Source organism: Muscardinus avellanarius, assembly GCF_963383645.1.
Source record: "Muscardinus avellanarius genome assembly, chromosome: 3".
Lineage (NCBI taxonomy): Eukaryota > Metazoa > Chordata > Mammalia > Rodentia > Gliridae > Muscardinus > Muscardinus avellanarius.
The window spans coordinates 13182441-13199631 of record NC_137788.1 but is presented as its reverse complement, the minus strand read 5'-3'; the positions used below and the strand labels follow the sequence as shown (position 1 = coordinate 13199631).

The 17191-nt window shown below is 58.2% G+C and overlaps 1 protein-coding gene across 1 annotated transcript in view; it reads right to left on the bottom strand.

Moving 5' to 3' along the window:
• Window positions 1-218: 218 nt before the first annotated feature.
• PADI1 (peptidyl arginine deiminase 1) overlaps window positions 219-17191 on the bottom strand; it is a gene marked incomplete at both ends in the record, with an annotated part of 32277 nt that continues 15304 nt past the window's right edge. Inside the window, 14 exons of the mRNA XM_080690601.1 lie at window positions 219-452; window positions 2136-2261; window positions 2921-3000; window positions 3641-3734; window positions 4544-4688; window positions 10006-10157; window positions 11314-11421; window positions 11700-11823; window positions 12106-12209; window positions 12331-12503; window positions 13770-13895; window positions 13975-14092; window positions 15292-15353; window positions 15962-16034. Coding sequence (XP_080546727.1) covers window positions 219-452; window positions 2136-2261; window positions 2921-3000; window positions 3641-3734; window positions 4544-4688; window positions 10006-10157; window positions 11314-11421; window positions 11700-11823; window positions 12106-12209; window positions 12331-12503; window positions 13770-13895; window positions 13975-14092; window positions 15292-15353; window positions 15962-16034 — 1719 coding nt within the window. The remainder of the gene's footprint in view (window positions 453-2135; window positions 2262-2920; window positions 3001-3640; window positions 3735-4543; window positions 4689-10005; window positions 10158-11313; window positions 11422-11699; window positions 11824-12105; window positions 12210-12330; window positions 12504-13769; window positions 13896-13974; window positions 14093-15291; window positions 15354-15961; window positions 16035-17191) is intronic.

Below are 17191 nucleotides of genomic sequence, written 5' to 3'. Positions count from 1 at the left end.
ATGTGGGTGAGGCCAGTCCCCCTGGGGCTGGACGGGCCTCTCCATAGGCAAAGAAGGGTAGCGCCTGCCCCGTAACCAGGTGCCCATGGGTGCCAGCACACGTGCGGGCACTGGGGAGGAGTGCAGGGGCTCTCCCGAGAGGACAGAGGCCAGGTACGTGTCCCCCCTCTTGCTGGCGAGGTTCCCAGCAGGAGGGCAGAGGATGGTGGGGGGCGGGCTCAGGGCTCCATGTTCCACCACCTGAAGGAGAAGGGCCGTCGGCGCACGTTGGTGCCGCAGTGGATTTCCCCGAGCAGCCGGTGGTAGGACAGGTAGTCGTCGATGAAGACGCAGCGCAGGCCCAGCGGCTCCAGCAGCTCGCGCACCTTCTCCTCCAGGCAGCAGCGGCCGTTGATGATGGGCCCAAAGGGCTTGGGGATGCCCAGGTACTCGCCCAAGACCACCATATTCACCTGCAAAGGGGAGAAGGCGGGAGGGAGGCTGCTGGCTGGGCCCCGGTGGACTCTGACTGCCGCCCAGCCATCCGCAGGGTCTGTCCCACCCTTGCCGGCATGCCTGGGCCAGCAGGACCAAGAACGGCTCAAGAACTAAGGTCTGCAGAAGGAACCGATACATGGCTGGAAGGCTGGATGAACAATAGCCAGGGCTGTCAGTAACGTGCGCAGTAACTACTAATCACGCCTTCCTCCAACACTTTCTTCCATCTCTGGGAAATGTGTCACCACAGGTTTGTTAGAACAAGAGACTTTACTGTCGTCTGATGGAATCTTATACAGCAGATACCCAGAGCTTCCAGGTCTAGGTTAACAGTGCCCTTGTCGGGACAGTGTGCCTGTGAGCAGCACACAGCGTGCTCAACTGTCCTTGCGGCCCTGATCGATCGTTGTTTCCAGTACTAATGAACACCTCGTATGGGCCAGATACATCAACACTCTATCCCACAGACTGCTTCTGAGGCTGTGGCTCACACAGGCTAAGTAACATAGTCCAGGCCACACAGCCAGAGACTAAAATTTGAACCTGGGAGCCGACACATGCAGAAGCCCATGTTCTTCACACCTTGCCAGAGCAGGGCCACCTGTGGGGCTGAGGAACTGGGGAAGGGGCTGGAGCCCTTTGGGGGATGCTGAGTTTATCTCTAAGGGCACCTCTGCTTCTCTTGGTTGCAGACCTGAGTTGGGGTCTAACGTGGGGGAAAGGAAGTCTCCCCATTGCCAGGGCATAGAAGCCAAAGGGGCCCCTGGACATGATGCCCAGGGATGGCCCTGAGTGGGCCCGGCTATCCTGGGCCCTCACGTTTCCCAGGCCCCACCCGTACTTTGAGTCTGTCCTGCAGGGCCATGTGTGGTCGATATGAAGAGGCGGCCCGGGGGGGTCAGTCCAGGGTGGGGGTTCTGAGCTGCCGAATTGCCCACCAGTGGCTCAGAACATGCCAGGGTGGGGTGGGGCGTGCAAGAGACAGTGGGCAGGGAGGGGAGCAGGAGGCATATTTAAGGCCACAACTGCCCAGCCCGTTCCTGCCTGTAGGTGCATCCTGGTCGCTGGATGCACCTCCCGCCCTGGGCCGGTCCCACAGGAAGGACTCAAGCTGAAGGCACGGCTGTAAAGAGGGAAGGGCTAGCTCCACTCTGGGGACCACTCCCCCCATCTGCCCACACCCCGACATCTTTCCCAAGGGGTAATGGGCACTTGGGCCAGGCCTGCACTGATAGCGTCGCTCAGGCTCCTCCCAGGTAACACGTGGGCGAGATCACATCTGCTCACCTGCTCATCAGCTGCCTGGCTAATGAGGACCCAGGAGCCCGCTGGGAGCCACAGGTGTGGGACCAGTGGGACCAGAGCAAGCCATGGAGGCCTCAAACACGCCCCAAACATCCGCAACCAAACCACACTTTATTTTTCTATTTGGGGATAAGAATAAAGCTCTTCATGGCAGGGGCTGTCTTGGGCACTTAGGAAATTGAATGACATCCCTGGTCTCTGCCCATAGGTTAGCGTCCCCTCCCGGTGGCAATTAAAGATGCCCTGGGGTACCCAGTGGTACTCAGGTGGAACTGTTTTCTACCCAGCCTGCCCTGCACGGGGCTGCTTCTCCTTCGACCCCACCGGGACCCTGCAGGCCAGGGGACTCTCACCATGTCGGGGAAGAAGGCCTCCGCGTAGGAGCCGCTCAGGAGGAAGAGCTGAGGGATGTCCACGATGTCGGCCTCGGCCAGGCCCAGCTCCCGCTTCAGCACCTCGCGGTTCCAGTCGATGCAGCTCTGGGGAGGACAGGCCGCCCGGGGCGAGAAGGGTCTGAGTAGCCGGGGGCCACCGTGCGCCGTGCCCGCGCACAGCCCAGAGCGCCTGTCGGCTCCTCTGAGCCCTGCAACGGCTCCGTGCAAGAGCTGCCGTTGCTGTGCCCGGATGGGGAAACTGAGGCTCGAACGAGCTGCCCCATGGACCAGGGCTGAGGTTTGGACCTAGGCACTTTCTGGATTCAAAAGTCCTTATGGCTTTAGCGTGGTCAGTGTTCCCGCCTCATCTCGGCAGTTCAGGGAGAAGCATGGCCACGGCCAGAGTGGGGGAGCCCGCCGTGGGCCCAGCTGACCTGTGCTGGGCCCATCGCCCTGGGGCGAGCCCAGTCCTGCTGAGACCTGTTCCTCCTGCTCGCTCCCTGACCCATCTCGCCGCAGCATCTCTCGCCCCCAGACTGACTTCCGGGGTGAGGACTCGGTTGGCTTCCGTGGACATGGGTCACCTATGGGGGGCAGACCTCCCTCCCTGGACCGGAACCCCCTGAACACACGGCTCTGCCTCTCCCACCCTCCGTGGGCTCTGGGGAAGAGGCTCTCTCCCACCCACGGCCCGGGCTGGGCTCGCACCCTGCCTCTCCTGGAGGGCGCGGGCCTCTCTGAGTGGCCGGGCTGCCGCCCCTCACCTGCACGTGCAGACTGTCCCTCTGGAGGTGTCTGTCCTCCAGCATCTCGTTAATGGTCCTCTTCACCTTGTCTTTTAACCCTACAAGACCAAGACGGTGTGGGCTCAAGGTGTACTTCCCTGGGGGGCACCTCGGGCCTGAGGTGGCACAGTCCAGGCTGGTATGCTCTGCCCGCTCCAATGTAGAGGGTGCTGGCAGCCAGGAGGAGCCGGCAAGAGGCAGGGAGCCAGGGGTCCAGGCTCTGGCTGCAAGATGGGACCTGGTAGTGGATCAGGAACCCCTTGGGAGGGGACTCTGGAATTCGGGGCCTAATAATTACAGGCAGCTACTATCCCATTGAACACCCACTGTGCTCTGAGAATCTACTTAATTTACTATCGATCTTTAAGACAATCCTAGAAGGGGTAAATTGTGCCTCCTTTATTGGAGGTGATAATTAATAAGTTACCCTTGGCCAATCCCACCAGCAGCAATGGTTAAGACCAGGATCCAAACCGGGTCTCCCCACAGGGATGGTCCACACATCCCTTTCAGTGCTTCAACTCTCTCTCCTGGGACAAGGACCCGGGGCCACCCAGCCAGCCTGCACCCAAGGATGCAGTGTTCCATCCCCGCCTCCCACACGTGGGTGCTGGTCAGGCCCCAAGACAGCCCAGAGACAAAGGGGCTGCTCCCAGGGGCTCAGTGATCAACACAGGTGACCGGGCCATCAGCACTCACCATCGAACTGGACAGCCTCGCCGTGGCCCTCCTTTCTCTTCTCTTGGAATAGCTTGAGACAAGCCATGGGGCTGGCCAGGAGCAGCCGGAAACCCTGGCACAAAGAGGGAGAACTTCTCAGTGCATGGCCTCCCTGCACGTAGGAACCCCCAAACTGATGAAGCCTGTGCTCAGGAGCCAGGCCGGCCCGAGGCTCCCTTCTCCTCCCCATCCCTCCCACCAGCCACAGGAACTGCCTGCAGGTCCCCAATCCTCCCGGGGGCTCCGACCTCCACACCTCTGCCAGGGAGGCCCTTCCCCACTCTGCCTGGCAGGGAATTCAGATTCCTGCCTCCAAGCCCTAATTCCGGCATCTCCTCAGCGGTGCCCTGCACCCATGCCCCACTGTATGCTTCTCACGGTGGGCTGGGACCACTGACCACCCGGAGGCTCCCTCCCAGGCTGCCAGCTCCTTCCCCGAGGGCCATACCCTCCGGGGAGCTCAGTGGCAGAGCCAGGGCCCACATCTGCTTTCAATCTGTCCCTTCTAAGGGACAGATGAACTCTTCTAAGCCACAATTTCCTTACCTGCAAGATGGGGCAATGATAATATCACCCACCGCATGGGCTTGCTGGAGGATTACATGGATTAAAGCAGGTGACACATAGTAGGTGCTCGGCAAATTTTGCCAATTATTATTAGTGTCCTAAGTGGCTCTTGGCTGAGGAACATGAGTCCGAGCACACATTTGGTAAGTATGCGGGGGCTCTCGGCTCCTCTGATTAGCACAGCCTGATCCCGAGCTCGCTCTGGACACAGGGTTGGGCTGGACCCAGGCAGCTTTGCCCTGGTCCACCCATCAGGCTGGTCAGGGAGGGGCAGAGGTGGCTCAGGTGAAGGGGCGGTAAGGTGAGCGGGGGTACCTTTTGGTCGGAGGTGGGCACGAAGCTCAGGAACTCATCCACGTGGCCCACGGACAGCCAGTCGGAGTAGAGCTCCACGGGGGCCTGCACCTGCTGGGCCTTCAGGAAGTCGCGCACCACCTTGGCCATCCGCCGCCCCGGGTTCCTAGCAGGGAGGGAAGGAGCAGGCAGTTGCCTGGTGCCCACAGTGTGCCGGCACCCAGAGGGCACTTCCTGTGCACCCCAAGCCTCACGACAACCTCTGAGTGGGTCCTCTTTCCCAGAGGAGGAACTGAGGCTCAGAGAGCTGATGGGATTTAGCCTTGGCCACACCAAGGTCTGCAAGTTGGAGCCCAGGGGAGGGCGGGGCCTTGGGAGTGGGGATGGAGCTGAGGACGCCCTGGGGGAGAGAGAGGTTGATACACCCCAGGCCTGTGCTGGCCTGGACGCCCTCTGCGCACCAGGCACCGGGGACGGGGTAGGGTTGTAGCAGATCAGGCCTGGCCACTCCCCAGCCTCTGGAACTGGTCTGCAGACTGACATCAACCCCGTCCACACACACATTCCACTAAGGCCAGGAATTCATCCCCCACCCAAAGGAGTCACTGGAGAGAGCTCCATCTGCCGAAGGAACTGGAAACCCTCCTCTTCCAGCCCAGATGCAGAGGTTGACTTCTTACTCAAGAGACACAGCTTTTGCTCCTGATAGGAGCAGGCCGATAAGCCCCTCCCTCAGCCTAGAGTTTCCCAAGCCTGGGCCTGGATTGCCCGGGGCGGGGGGGGGGCGGGGGGTGAGATGCTGCAGGAGGAGGCACTTGTTTCTCTGAGGCTCCCCTAGCCCGGCGCCCTCCCTGCCTCCCCGTCTTTGGGGATGTGGCCCAGGAATGTGTATTTTGACCTCTGATTCTTCGGTGCTCTGACGTTGGAGACCTGCTGCCCACTCATTTTGTGTGCAATGGGGTCTCATCCCCAGTAGTTCCTGAACTGAGAGCCAGCTCTCTGCAAAGCAAAATGCGCCTCACCAAAAGAGGGAGGGAGGGGCTCTGCACAGCGCAGGGAACCTGGTGGACTTACATCTTACGTGGTCACTGACTCACGTAAGCGTCGTGAGGGCAGGGCTCATGTCTAAGTCCTTTCTTTCTTTCTTTCTTTCTTTCTTTCTTTCTTTCTTTCTTTCTTTCTTTCTTTCTTTCTTTCTTTCTTCTTTCTGCAGTAATGGGGATGGAACCCAGGGGCATTCTACCCAAGTTACACCCCCAGCCCTATTTTTTAAAAATTTGAAACAGGGTCTCACTGAGTTGCAGAGGGCCTCACTAAGTAGCTAAGGCTGTCTGCAAACTGCGATCCTGCTGTCTCAGCCTCCCGAATACTGGGATTACAAGTGTGCACCACCACGCCCGGCTTCTAAGTTGTTTCTTACAGCTCTGGACGTCATATGCACTTCAGAAACACTTACAGGTGCCCAAGAATGCTTTGGACAGCTGGGTAATCAGTAGCCTACGAGCTACATAAATTTGAATATATCACAGACCAACAAAGACAGGTGGCGAATTAAGATAGTAATTCGAATTTGTGTGTGTGTGTGGGGGGGGTCCTGGGGATGGAACCCAGGGGCGTTCTACCTCACAGCTACTCCCACATCCCTTTATATTTTTTTTGTTTGGAAACAGGGTCCCACTAGGTTGCCGAGAGCTTCACTATGTTGTTGAAGCTGTCCTCGATCCCGCGGCCCTCCTGTCTCAGCCTCCCAAATGCTGGGATTACAGGCATGCAACGTCATGCCAGGCTCGGATTTCAGGAGATCACGAGAAAAAAAAAATGTGTTTGTCTATTTGTTATTTTGCTGCAGTGTTCTCAATTTTCGAGGATTTCTTTAAAAACAGTGAGACGGAGGGGGAGAATAAAGAAATAGGAGCCAGAAACGGATTCAGCAAGCCAAAGAGTCCCTCTTGGGACGCTGTCTGCCTGGAGGCAGGGGGACGGACAAGATGACCTCAGCCCTATGCGACCAGAGCCCTTGTTTCTGTGTCCCCAGCAAAGCGGCCGCCAGGGGGCAGAGCCGCTCAAGGAATATTTTACCGTGGGGGTCAGAGGGTGGCGAGACCCAGCTAGCAAAGGACCACGCATTTCTTGGACACCTACTGTGTGCCTGCCTTAGGTCTCTTGCATTAAGTATCTTATTTAGTCCCCAGGATAGCCCTGTGATGCACCCAGATAGGCCAGTTGCCTCCCACCCGGGCTCACCCTGCAGAACTGGGTAGCCTCACTCCTCCCTACCACCGCCTGTCTCGGCCCACCCCGCTCAGCCCACCGGTACTGCCCGGTGCACATGGCGCTCTGCCGGGGCTGCCGCGTTTCACCCGGGGCCCGGGCTCTTTCCATCTCAATTTTACAGATGGGGAAATTGAGGCTCAGAAAAGTGATGCTGCGTGTGAGCGTTCGTGCACTCATCCTATGTCCGGATGCTCGGCTCTTCCACGCTGTTTAATTCTTTGTTATGAAAGCCTGTCGCCTATCCCTTCCTGCTAGAGTCGATGTGGGCTCTAGGTTTTGTTCACCTCTGAGGCCGAAAGCCTAGGTAGGAATACAGAACGGCAGGCGGAGGGGCTAAATTTTAGTTTAGGATCCCAGGAGAAGGAGACCTGGATTCTGATCATACCAGGAATGTGCTGTGCGTCTTAGAGAAGTAGCTGCCCCTTTTTGAGAGTCTCTCTCTCCCTCTCCCTCTCCCTCTCCCTCTCCTTCTCCCTCTCCCTCTCCCTCTCCCTCTCCCTCTCCCTCTCCCTCTCCCTCTCCCCAATGGCATGGGGCACAGGTACACTGGAGAACCATCTGGGGTCCCTGCTCTGTGCCTGGAAGCTCCAGGTGGAGAGAAAAGGCTCCTGGCTCAGCTCACTGATGAGGGAGGCTGGGGGGGGGGGGATGGCCAGGGCGCCTATGGGCTTCAATGTCACAGAGACTGGAGCAGGAACGCAGGCCAAAGAAAAGAGCCCAGTCCTTGGGGAGCATCAGAGAGCCCCCGCCCCTTCCTGATCCAGCAATCTCTGAGCTCTCTGCCGCTGAGACAGGGACCCCGGGCTGCTGGAGGTGGAGCCTGAGCAGCTGGCCAAGGGCTCCAAAGCTCTCTCCCATTGCACCTGCCGAGCCCGCCGCCTGCGGTCTAGCCGGTCCATCTCTGCCCATCCACCACCCCTCTGCCCAGCTTTTTTCTACACTTCCCTCGAGCCCTGTTTTCTCAGCCTCCTGGGTTTGGCCCTTGCAGGTCCCCCTGCCTAGACGTGGGCAGCTCCACCCTGCTTTGCCCCTTTCTCCCAGGCCTGAAAGCTGCTCATCCCCCATCCTTACCGGCATCGTCGCTGCCCTAAGGCGCCCACATCGGGTTCTGTGTGGTCCCTTACGATCCCGTGGGGCGGAACTGCTTGTCTGTCTCCCCCCGTTAGACGACAGTAAACTCCCAAGGGCTAATTCCTGGGTCATTCCCGCATCCTTAGCATGAGAAGTCTCTATGGCTATTTATTGAATTGGTAAAGAGGTGTGTGAATGGATGCATGGAGCTTTGCTTTTCTGAGCCCGGCTTCCTCGTCTGTAACAGGGGACAACCACAGTCCAGCCTGGTAGGGCTGTTATGAGGACTGGATGGGTAGCCAGGGTGAAGCTTTCTGAGTGCGGCACACAGTAGGTGGTCAATAAATTTAGCCCAATGAGTTCCAACCAGCCTCAAGGCAGACCCATTGCTTGGGAGTGTGGACACCAAGCACCCCGCAGCATCAAAAGGTAGTTTATGTGGATTTTTTTTTTTTTTTATGGTACTGGGGATTGAACCCAGGGGCATTCTACCTCCAAGCTAAATCCCTAGCCCTATTTTTTATTCTTTATTTTGAAACAGAGTCTCACTAAGTTGCAGACCACCTCATTAAATAGCTAAGGCTGTGTGTGTGTGTGTGTGTGTGTGTGTGTGTGTGTGTGTGTGTGTGTGTGTTACTGGGAATCGAATCCAGGGGCATTCTACTCCTGAGCTATACTCCTAGCCCAATTTTATTTTTTAAGTTGAAATAGGGTCTCACTCAGTTGCCAAGGCTGGTTTCAAACCTGTGATCCTTCTGTCTCAGCCTTTCAACTACTGGGATTACAGCATGTGCCACTCTGCCTGCCTTACATAAAATTTTTTATCCCTAGTAATAACTGGGACAACAATTTTTCTATTAGGCCCATTTTACAGAGGAGGGAACTGAATATAACATTTATTTTAAATGTATCTATATGGCTCCTGTGTGCCTTTCTTCCTCTCTCTCTCTCTCTCTCTCTCTCTCTGTACTGAGGATTGAACCCAGGGGCATTCTACTGCCAAGTTATATCTCCAGCCCTGTTTTATTTTTTAACTTGAAACAAGGTCTCCCTAAATTGCTGAGGGCCTCACTAAGTTGCTAAAGGTGTCCTTGAACCTGTGTTCCTCCTATCTCAGCCTCACAGGTATCGGGATTACAAGTGTGCACCACCACACCTGACTTATCCCTAGTACTTTCAACTGTGCCTGGCACATCATAAGTATTTCAAATGCTCTAACTGAGCTCCTAACCCAGGGGCAAGGCTGTTGGGAGCCAGGGCGTGAGCGGGGTCAGCCCTGAGTCACCAGCAGGGTGAGCTGGCTCCTCTGGTCCTGGCCAACCTCAGCCCCAGGGATCCAGCCTGACTTGGTGCAGAAACCTCCCTGCACCCTGAGGCCCTTGCACTCCCCTGAGGGGCTGTGACTTGCCCAGCATTGCCTGAGCCCTCTGGGCCCAGGACCAGGGCCAGCCACGGCGGGGCAAAGTGCGCCACGCGCCAGCCCCACACACAAAGAAAGTGGCCTCTGGGGCTCGTGGTGGGCACCGTCTCTGGGTGGAAACAGGGGACCCCACACAGATCCTGAGCCGCATCCCCTCCTCTGGGTGCCCGCAGGTCGTGTGGGCAACCCCATCTGGCTCAGGATGGCAGACATTGTCACCTAAATACCCTGTTTCCTGTCCAGATAAGGACCCACTGAGTCACCCCTGTCACCCCAGTATCCCGGCCAGACACTCACCTGCTGCCACTTGCTCGGGCCCTTGGTGACCTCCGGGCCCTTTTAAGCCATTGCGGGGGCTATGGGAAGAGCCAACGTGTCCCGTCCCCCACCCCCGTGGCACAGGGAATTGCCTGTCACCTCCCCATTTTTTTTCAAGAGAAGCTGGAAATCGCCTTTTTTTTTTTTTTTTTTTTTTTTTTTTTGCCTGAAGCCTCCGATGTGTATTTTAATATTGGTGACTAATTACACCCATAAAATCAGGTGGGCCACTAGTCTGTGAGCGTTCTCCTAATGCCCTGTAGAGGGTTAAATCTGAGGTTCCAGGGCTCTGAGTGTCTGGCTCTAGGCTTGCAGGTGGGCAGAAGGCAGAAGGTGAGGGGGGCTCGTCCCCCTGCCCCAAGCCCCCCGCAGCCCCCCGCAGCCCCCCGCGGCCTCTCACTTGGGCAAGCTGCTGCCGATGAGGATCCGGCCCAGGGGGTACTTCACGCCGCGCACCGTGACGGGCGGGCTGACATCCAGGTTGCCGAAGGAGTCCAGGCTGGAAGGGCCGGCGGACAGGATCTCCCGGGTCACGTAGCCAAAGTCGGGTCCCTAGGGAAGGACCAGCAAGACCCCGCCCCAATCAGGAGGGGTCAGTTAGGGTGGGAAGGGGGGCAGGTGCTGGGGACTCTGCCTCCTCTTGACCCATGAGAATCTACCTCTAGCCTCTTTCGCAAACACCCCTGCGCTCTGAGCCAATAGCCAGGAGATAACCAGAAAGTCCCCAAATGTTTGGAAAGTTAGCACGTGTCTGAAGAACCCACAGGTCACAGGAGAAATCGAGGTGGAGGTTAGACCCCATGCATTGACCCCAATGCATGGAGACAGTGCATTGAACTCGGGGGACACTGGCCAGCCGGTGCAGCCGGGAGTCCCCAGAGGTCCAAAGACATCAGGATGAGAATGGGCTGGGAGTCTTAGCGTCCATTTTAAGCTAGGAAAAGAATTGCAAGCAAATCCCAAAGAAAGAAGCTGAGAGCCCATAGAGATGAGAGCAAGCCTCGGCGGGCTCCGGTCCCAGCGGCTGGGGACGGGCAGGTCTCCCTAGCGCACCCTGCAGCTGCGCCTGGTTGATGCGCTCACACTGCAGGGGGCGCTGTCACCGGCCCCAGGACTAACGCTGTCCCGCGGAGGACACATAGGCAGGGACGGTGGCTGTCTCGGACGCCCTAATGGCGGCGCGCAGGATGTGGAGGCAGCCTGTCTGGCTTTCCGTCCTGACTCACTTTGTGGCCTTGGGCAAGTTACTTAACCTGCCTGAGCCTCAGGCCACCATAAAGAGGAAATAATAATAGTATTTATTAATAATAATAGCACAGAGTGCACCCAAGGTTAGATGACATAGCCACAGAAAGCGAGGGGACAGGACACAGTGGCGGGTGCTGCCGCTGCCATTCTGTGCCCAAGATCTTGGTAGAGCACAGTACCTGGCACGGAGTAGGGGGAAAAGAGCCCCCTCCCCAGGAGAACTCTGTTGTTCTGTCCCTCAGGACAGAGAGAGGGGCCAGCAGAGCGCTTGCTTATTTGCATGTGACTTGCATATCATTTGCATATACAGCACCATCAACCTCCCCAGGTTGCCGAAACCCAACTCCTGTGTCCTTTGCTCCCCCGTCCGAGTCTCTGGGCCCTAAGGGACCAGGTGCGGCTTCACCTGGGCGCCAATGGGAAGAGCCACCCAGGGTCCCCACTGCCCTTTGCCACACACCAGGATCTTCTTATAGGGGAAATCCTTCAGGCCTCTGTTTCGGGGTGAGTCGAAAACCACAGGGAAAGATTTGTGAGGGGCCTCGATGTAGCCAAACTCAATCTCGTCCTGGGAGGGGAGAGAAGGAAAGGCCGCTGTGATCTTCCGGGGTGGTTTTGGGGTGGTTTTCAGAACGGGTGCCCCCACCAGGCCTGAGGCAGGACAGGCCCAGATCCGCCCTGAGGCCTGGGGAACGGGGCGGGGTGGCCTCTTGGACCCGCAGGAGCACTTGGAGAAAAGCGGAGAGGCTGGGTGGGGAGACACCTCCCACCGGGCTGGCCTGGCCCTTCCCCTGCCTGGCTGAAGGACAGGGCCTTGCCCCCACCACATTGTCGCTCCCTGCGCACCTGGATCCAACGGTCATTGCGATTGTCCACCCGTGGGCAGGTGACCAGTTTGCAGTTGGCTTTCATTGCCAGGTGAGCCATGTCTTCCAGAAACTGCTTATTTGAGCCGTGAGCATCCATCACACTGCAGACAGGAAGAGGGATGGCGCCGATGACCCGCGAGCGGGGCCTGGAATCATTCTGTGCTGGGCCCCTGGACCCTGGGGTCGGAGCTTCAGACACGATCCCCGGCCCGCTGCCAGGATAAACCCACAGTGTTCCAGGGACACTGGGTCTCGGACCAGGGACCTCGGCTGAGCCCTAGCTGCTCAAGTCAGGCCACCCGCTACCGCCCCATGCCCAGCTCGCCGCTGCAGCAGCCCGCCAGGCCTGGCCATCCCGCCCTGCGTTGGCCGGCAGGGCTCACCTGCACACATACAGCTCCAGGGGGGGCTGGGTGTTGGGGGTCATGATCCAGGGGGCCACGCGGAAGGCCACGGTGTCTGTGAAGAGAGGCACCTCAAGCAGGCCCTGGGGGGGGGGGAGGAAGACTCACTGGCCCTGCAGGGAGCCCCAGGCTGCCCCAGACCCCGGCCCAGGCCCTTCAGACCCAGGCCCCTCACCCCAAGCCCATCTCCAATGCTGTACGTACCCCCGTGTCCACCAGGCTGACACTGAGGGACACCATCCCCGAGAAATCAGCGTCGGGGAAGGCGAGCCCCTCCACGTAGAACCAGATCTCCTGTTCCCCCGGCTGTCGCTCGACTTCGTAGGACAGGTGCTCAGGGCCCAGCACCTGCTTGTAGTTGGAGAGGGAATTCCCACCTAGGGAGGACCACGGTCAGGCGGAAGGACATTCCCATGGTCTGGAATCCAGGGGCCTCTGCGGTTGGGCCCCGGACTCCTGTCTGAGCTCTTCCACACACAAGCCGTGCGGCCTTGGCTCCATGGCTCAGCTTCTCTGAACATCGGCGCCTCCTCTGCAGTATGGGCTAACGGAAGCGTTATGCCAGGTAAAGAGAGAGGGGCCCCTGGTACAAGAGGTAAAAGCCCAAATGCGCACCCATGGATGAACGTGAAGAAAATGTGCAAGACCAGCACAGTGGTGCACGCCTGCCATCCCAGTTCTTGGGAGGCTGAGACAGGAGGATCACAGGTTCAAAGCCAGCCTCAGCAACTTAGCAAGGCCCTATTTTCAAATAAAAAATAAAGCTGGGCGTGGTGGTGCACACTTGTAATCCCCGTGCTTGGGAGGCTGAGACAGGAGGATCGCATGGGTTCGAAGCCAGCCTCAGCTACTTGGTGAGGCTCTCAGCAACTTAGTGAGACCCTGTTTCCAAATAAAATATAAAATAGGGCTGGGAGTATAGTCTGGAGGTAGAAAGGCTCTGGGTTCTACCCCCAGTACCACAAACAACAACAACAACAAAAATAAATAAAAAATAAAAAAGACCTACTCTTCTACTCAAGAGGTAGGAGGCCCTTGGGTTCAATCCCTAGCAACACACACACACACACACACACACACACACACACACACACACACACACAGTTTAAAAGGCATACCCAGAAGATGAACTATATTACTCATCTGCAAAAAGTAAGGAAGTCCTGGGGATTAAACCCAGGACATTCTACCTTCAAGCTACACCCCCGGTCCCTTTTTAAATTTGATTTTGAAACAGGCTCTTGCTAAGCTGATGAGGCTGACCTCAAACCTGAGGTCCTCCTATTTCAGCCTCCCAAGTACTGGGATTACAGGCATGTACCACCATGTTCTGCTAAGCTGCAACAAAATTTAGCGGGACAGCGGGATTTGGGGCCCTGGTCTGGCTGGTCCTTGCCCCTCCCTACCTGCTGGGACAACCACAGGTCAGTCCCTGCAGATTCAGAGGTCTGGGCTGGAACACCTGCTCTGCCCCCACTCGGTGGTGCCAGTGAATCCATGTGACTAAGCCTCACTTTCCCTCTCTGTGAAACGGGGCTGGAGGCTGAGCCTCCACCCCGGGAGGATGCTGTGAACCTACAGGGTGTCTGTTTGCACACCGCGATGAGCCGGGAGGACATGCTGGGGCAGGGCGGGGCACTCACCCCGCGCGCAGAAGACCCGCACTCTTTCCAAGTCAGACACGGGCGCCTTCAAGACCAGCTTGTGACGGTCAAAGAGCTCATCCGGGCCTTCAAAGCTCAGCACCATCGGGGACATGTCCTGCAGACCTGGGACAGCGCCCCCTTGAGGCCACCCTGGCCCCGCCCGCAGGAGCCCCGCCTCCTCGCCCGCCGGCCCGTCACTCACTGGCTAGCGTCCTCAGCTGGCCGTCCCTGAGGTCGGGCTCTGTGGACTTCTGATTATCCTTGTCGCAGTTGACCAGCAGGATGGCCCCGTAGCCCCCCGGGCCCCAGCGCCAGGCGTTCTGAGGCAAAACGAGAATGTGGAGGGTCAGCGGGAGCCGGGGACTCTAGGAAGGGCCTGGGCTGGCTGCTTCCTCAGCTTGGAGACTCCTCGATGCCGGCTTTGCTTAAAGATAGAAAGAGGGGTCAGAGACGTGGGGACTGCAGCTCTTGGGAAGGGTCTAGACCCAGAGGCCTCTCCCTTGTTCAGTGAACAACCACCCACTGGAGGAGTAAGGCTGATGTCGCCCTGCAAAGCTGGCTGAGCCTGGGCCCTGCCCGGGAGACAGAGGCTGCCCACCCTGAGCTTGATGAGGGCCAGGGGCTGGAGAATCCCTGGGGGACCCTCCCCTCCCCAGGACTCTGTTGGGGCATTTCTGCAGACATCTCTGCTGTCCACTTGAGGCCCTGCCGGCTGGGGTGGGGAGGGGGCTGGAGCTCCCCCAACTCTGCAGCCGCCTCTCCTGGACGCACCTGCACTCTCTCCCCACCAGAGCCACCAGCCAGGGCTCAGTTTCTCCATTTTGCAAATGGAAGCGAGACCCTGGGAAGTGAGCCTTGTTGTATAGCTGGGCTTCAGGCTCAGGTCTCCGGGACTGCACAGGACCACTGCCAGCCTGTATGGCACCCTATGGCCCTGGTATCCACCTCCCTGGGTACCCGAACCAGGGCCCAAGACACGATTTGTGTCACAGCCCCCACCTACCACCTTGACCAGGCACCCTGTGCAGTTAACAACCCGCACAGCCATCCACGGCAGCCCTGCCCCACCTGGTCCACAGAGCCTTGTGGTCAGGGCTGCCTTTCTTTATAAACTCTGCCTCCTACCCCTTCCAGGAGCTTCCAGATACTGCCTGTGGCCCACCCCATTCTCCTCCTCGCCCTTCATAGCCCAGCTGGGTCTCACTACCGTAGCCTCCTCTACCAGAGGAGGTCATCTGGCCATTCAACAACCTTTCCAAATGCAGCCGCCTAAGTGGAAAAGACAACAACCAAAAGAACTAAGTCCAGTGCCAGGCTGGCACGAGAGACCAGAGAGGGTGAGCTATTTCCCAGCCATCACACAGGTACGAGTTCACGTGTATTTGTGCCAATGTGGCCCTCCCTGGAAGGGTCCTCTGCGCTGCTGGACCACCGATCCTGGAAACTGCCACGCTTGTGGAGGGAGGGCCCTGTCCACCCCGAGGTCACCCTGCGGGCTTGGGGTCCCAGGAGAGCTCACCTTATTGCCCCGGCCCCTCTTCACTTTGCCTGTGCGGCCTGTGTCGACGTCGAGGGAAACATCTGGAAAGCGGTAGAGAAGGGCTCCTGTCTTCATACTCCTGAGGTCCAGGCCGGACACACTTGTCCCCTCCGGAGCCCGTGAGGACCGGCAGCCCGGCCCTGGGCGCCATCCCCCTGCTTGGGAGCCCACGCGGCAGTGGTTCGGGTGTGGGTCTCATCTGTGATGCTGGTGTTGGAGGGACCCAAGTCCTTGGCTCCGGAATCACCTGCTAATCTATGCACGATGAACTGCCGTCTCAGTGGCCTGGGGCTTCTAGATCATTCTCAGGGCTGCCCCGGGCTCTGCCTGGAGGGCCACGTGGCTCTTTGTTTTGGATACTGGTGTCCAATCCGGTATACATGGGTATAGGTAGGATGCTGGGTGAAGATGGCCTACTGTGTGCCAGCTGTTAGCCCCTGGGCAGTGAGATTTCTGACCCTCCCCCAATGGCCCTAAGCATTGCGGGGTCTGCAACCCTATGGCTCCAGACTGGAAGGTCTCTAAGGAAGCCAAGCTGCTCAGAGGGGCAGCGCCAGCCTGGCCTCCCTCCCCAGGGCTCTGCTCACACAGTCAGCCTGTCCAGAGCAGCAGGGAGGCCACACCTACCGTGTGAGTCAGGGGCACTTACCCACGCAGGTGAGGTACAGCTTGCTGTGGCCCAGAGCCCTGCCCTCCTGCTGCCCGAAGTAGGACACCTTCACCTGTGGGATAAGGCAGACCTAAGCCAGCACAGCCGCCCCTTCAGAGGCCGCAGCGGGGGAAGGGGGCCTCCTCGATAGCCCCGTGGTTGCAGAGTCCCAAGGCTCCTGGGCTCTCAGTTGGAATGCAGAGCTCCAGAGAGAGGCCCGGGCACTCTACCTTGGGGGCAAGGATGGGGTGAGGCAGATTGGGGAGGAAAGAGGGGCCCCAGTGGGAGCAGCAGGGCCTTCAGGGGATGTGGGAGAGAGGAGGAGAGAAGGGGGTCTGTCTCCATCTAAGCAGCCTCTTCCTCTGTAGAGAGGAATTGTGCACACACACACACACACACACACACACACACACACACACTCTTACACACACTGCCCCCAGTTGCAGCACCGGGCTATTACTGTGGGTCGATCCCATACCCAGAGACCTGTTGGCATCTCAAGGAGCCCCAGGATGGCCCCAGGAGAGAGAACCCCTTTATAAAAGGTCATCTGGGGCTCTGCCTGCAGTCAGGTGACCAGCAAGGGAGGTGAGACCCAAGTAACACAGGCCCCAGCCCTACCCGCGACGGTCTCACCAGTCCTGGCTCCTCCACTGCGGTGGGGGCTGTGGCCGCCACTTAGGGTCCCTGTGCGGGGTGGTGCCTGGATGAGGGGGAGGCTCCCTCCACGGCCCCAGCGCATGTGCTGCCCCGTGCATGCGGGTATGGAGGCTCTGGGGAGGGCCTGTGTGTGAGTTGCACCCAGGACAAATGTAGGGGTGTGTATAAATGGAACAGTGGCCAGGCAGGCTTATGTCCACAGGCGTACTCACATAGTGGTTTGACCAGAAAGGCATGTGTAAAGCTGGGGCCCAAGGAAATGGTATTGTGAAAAAAGGTAAGATAGCTAAATGGAAGTCAAATGTGTTGCACAGGAATAAAGATAGGAATGTGGTCTGAGCAGTTCAAGCCCAAGTGTATAGCTGGAAACAAGAGCCCAGAGGTAGCTGGAATTAAAATGACAGAGGTAGCTGGCAGCAGCTGTGAATAAAGAGAGCCCAGGAACGGGGATTAAGGAGGGCATGACAACTCTTTCCTGCTGGTGATCGATTTTGGCGTCCACATAATTCCGGCTTTGCTGGGAAAAAAGGAGTCATGGAGACACCCCTGCAGGTTCCAAAGGAAGACCTG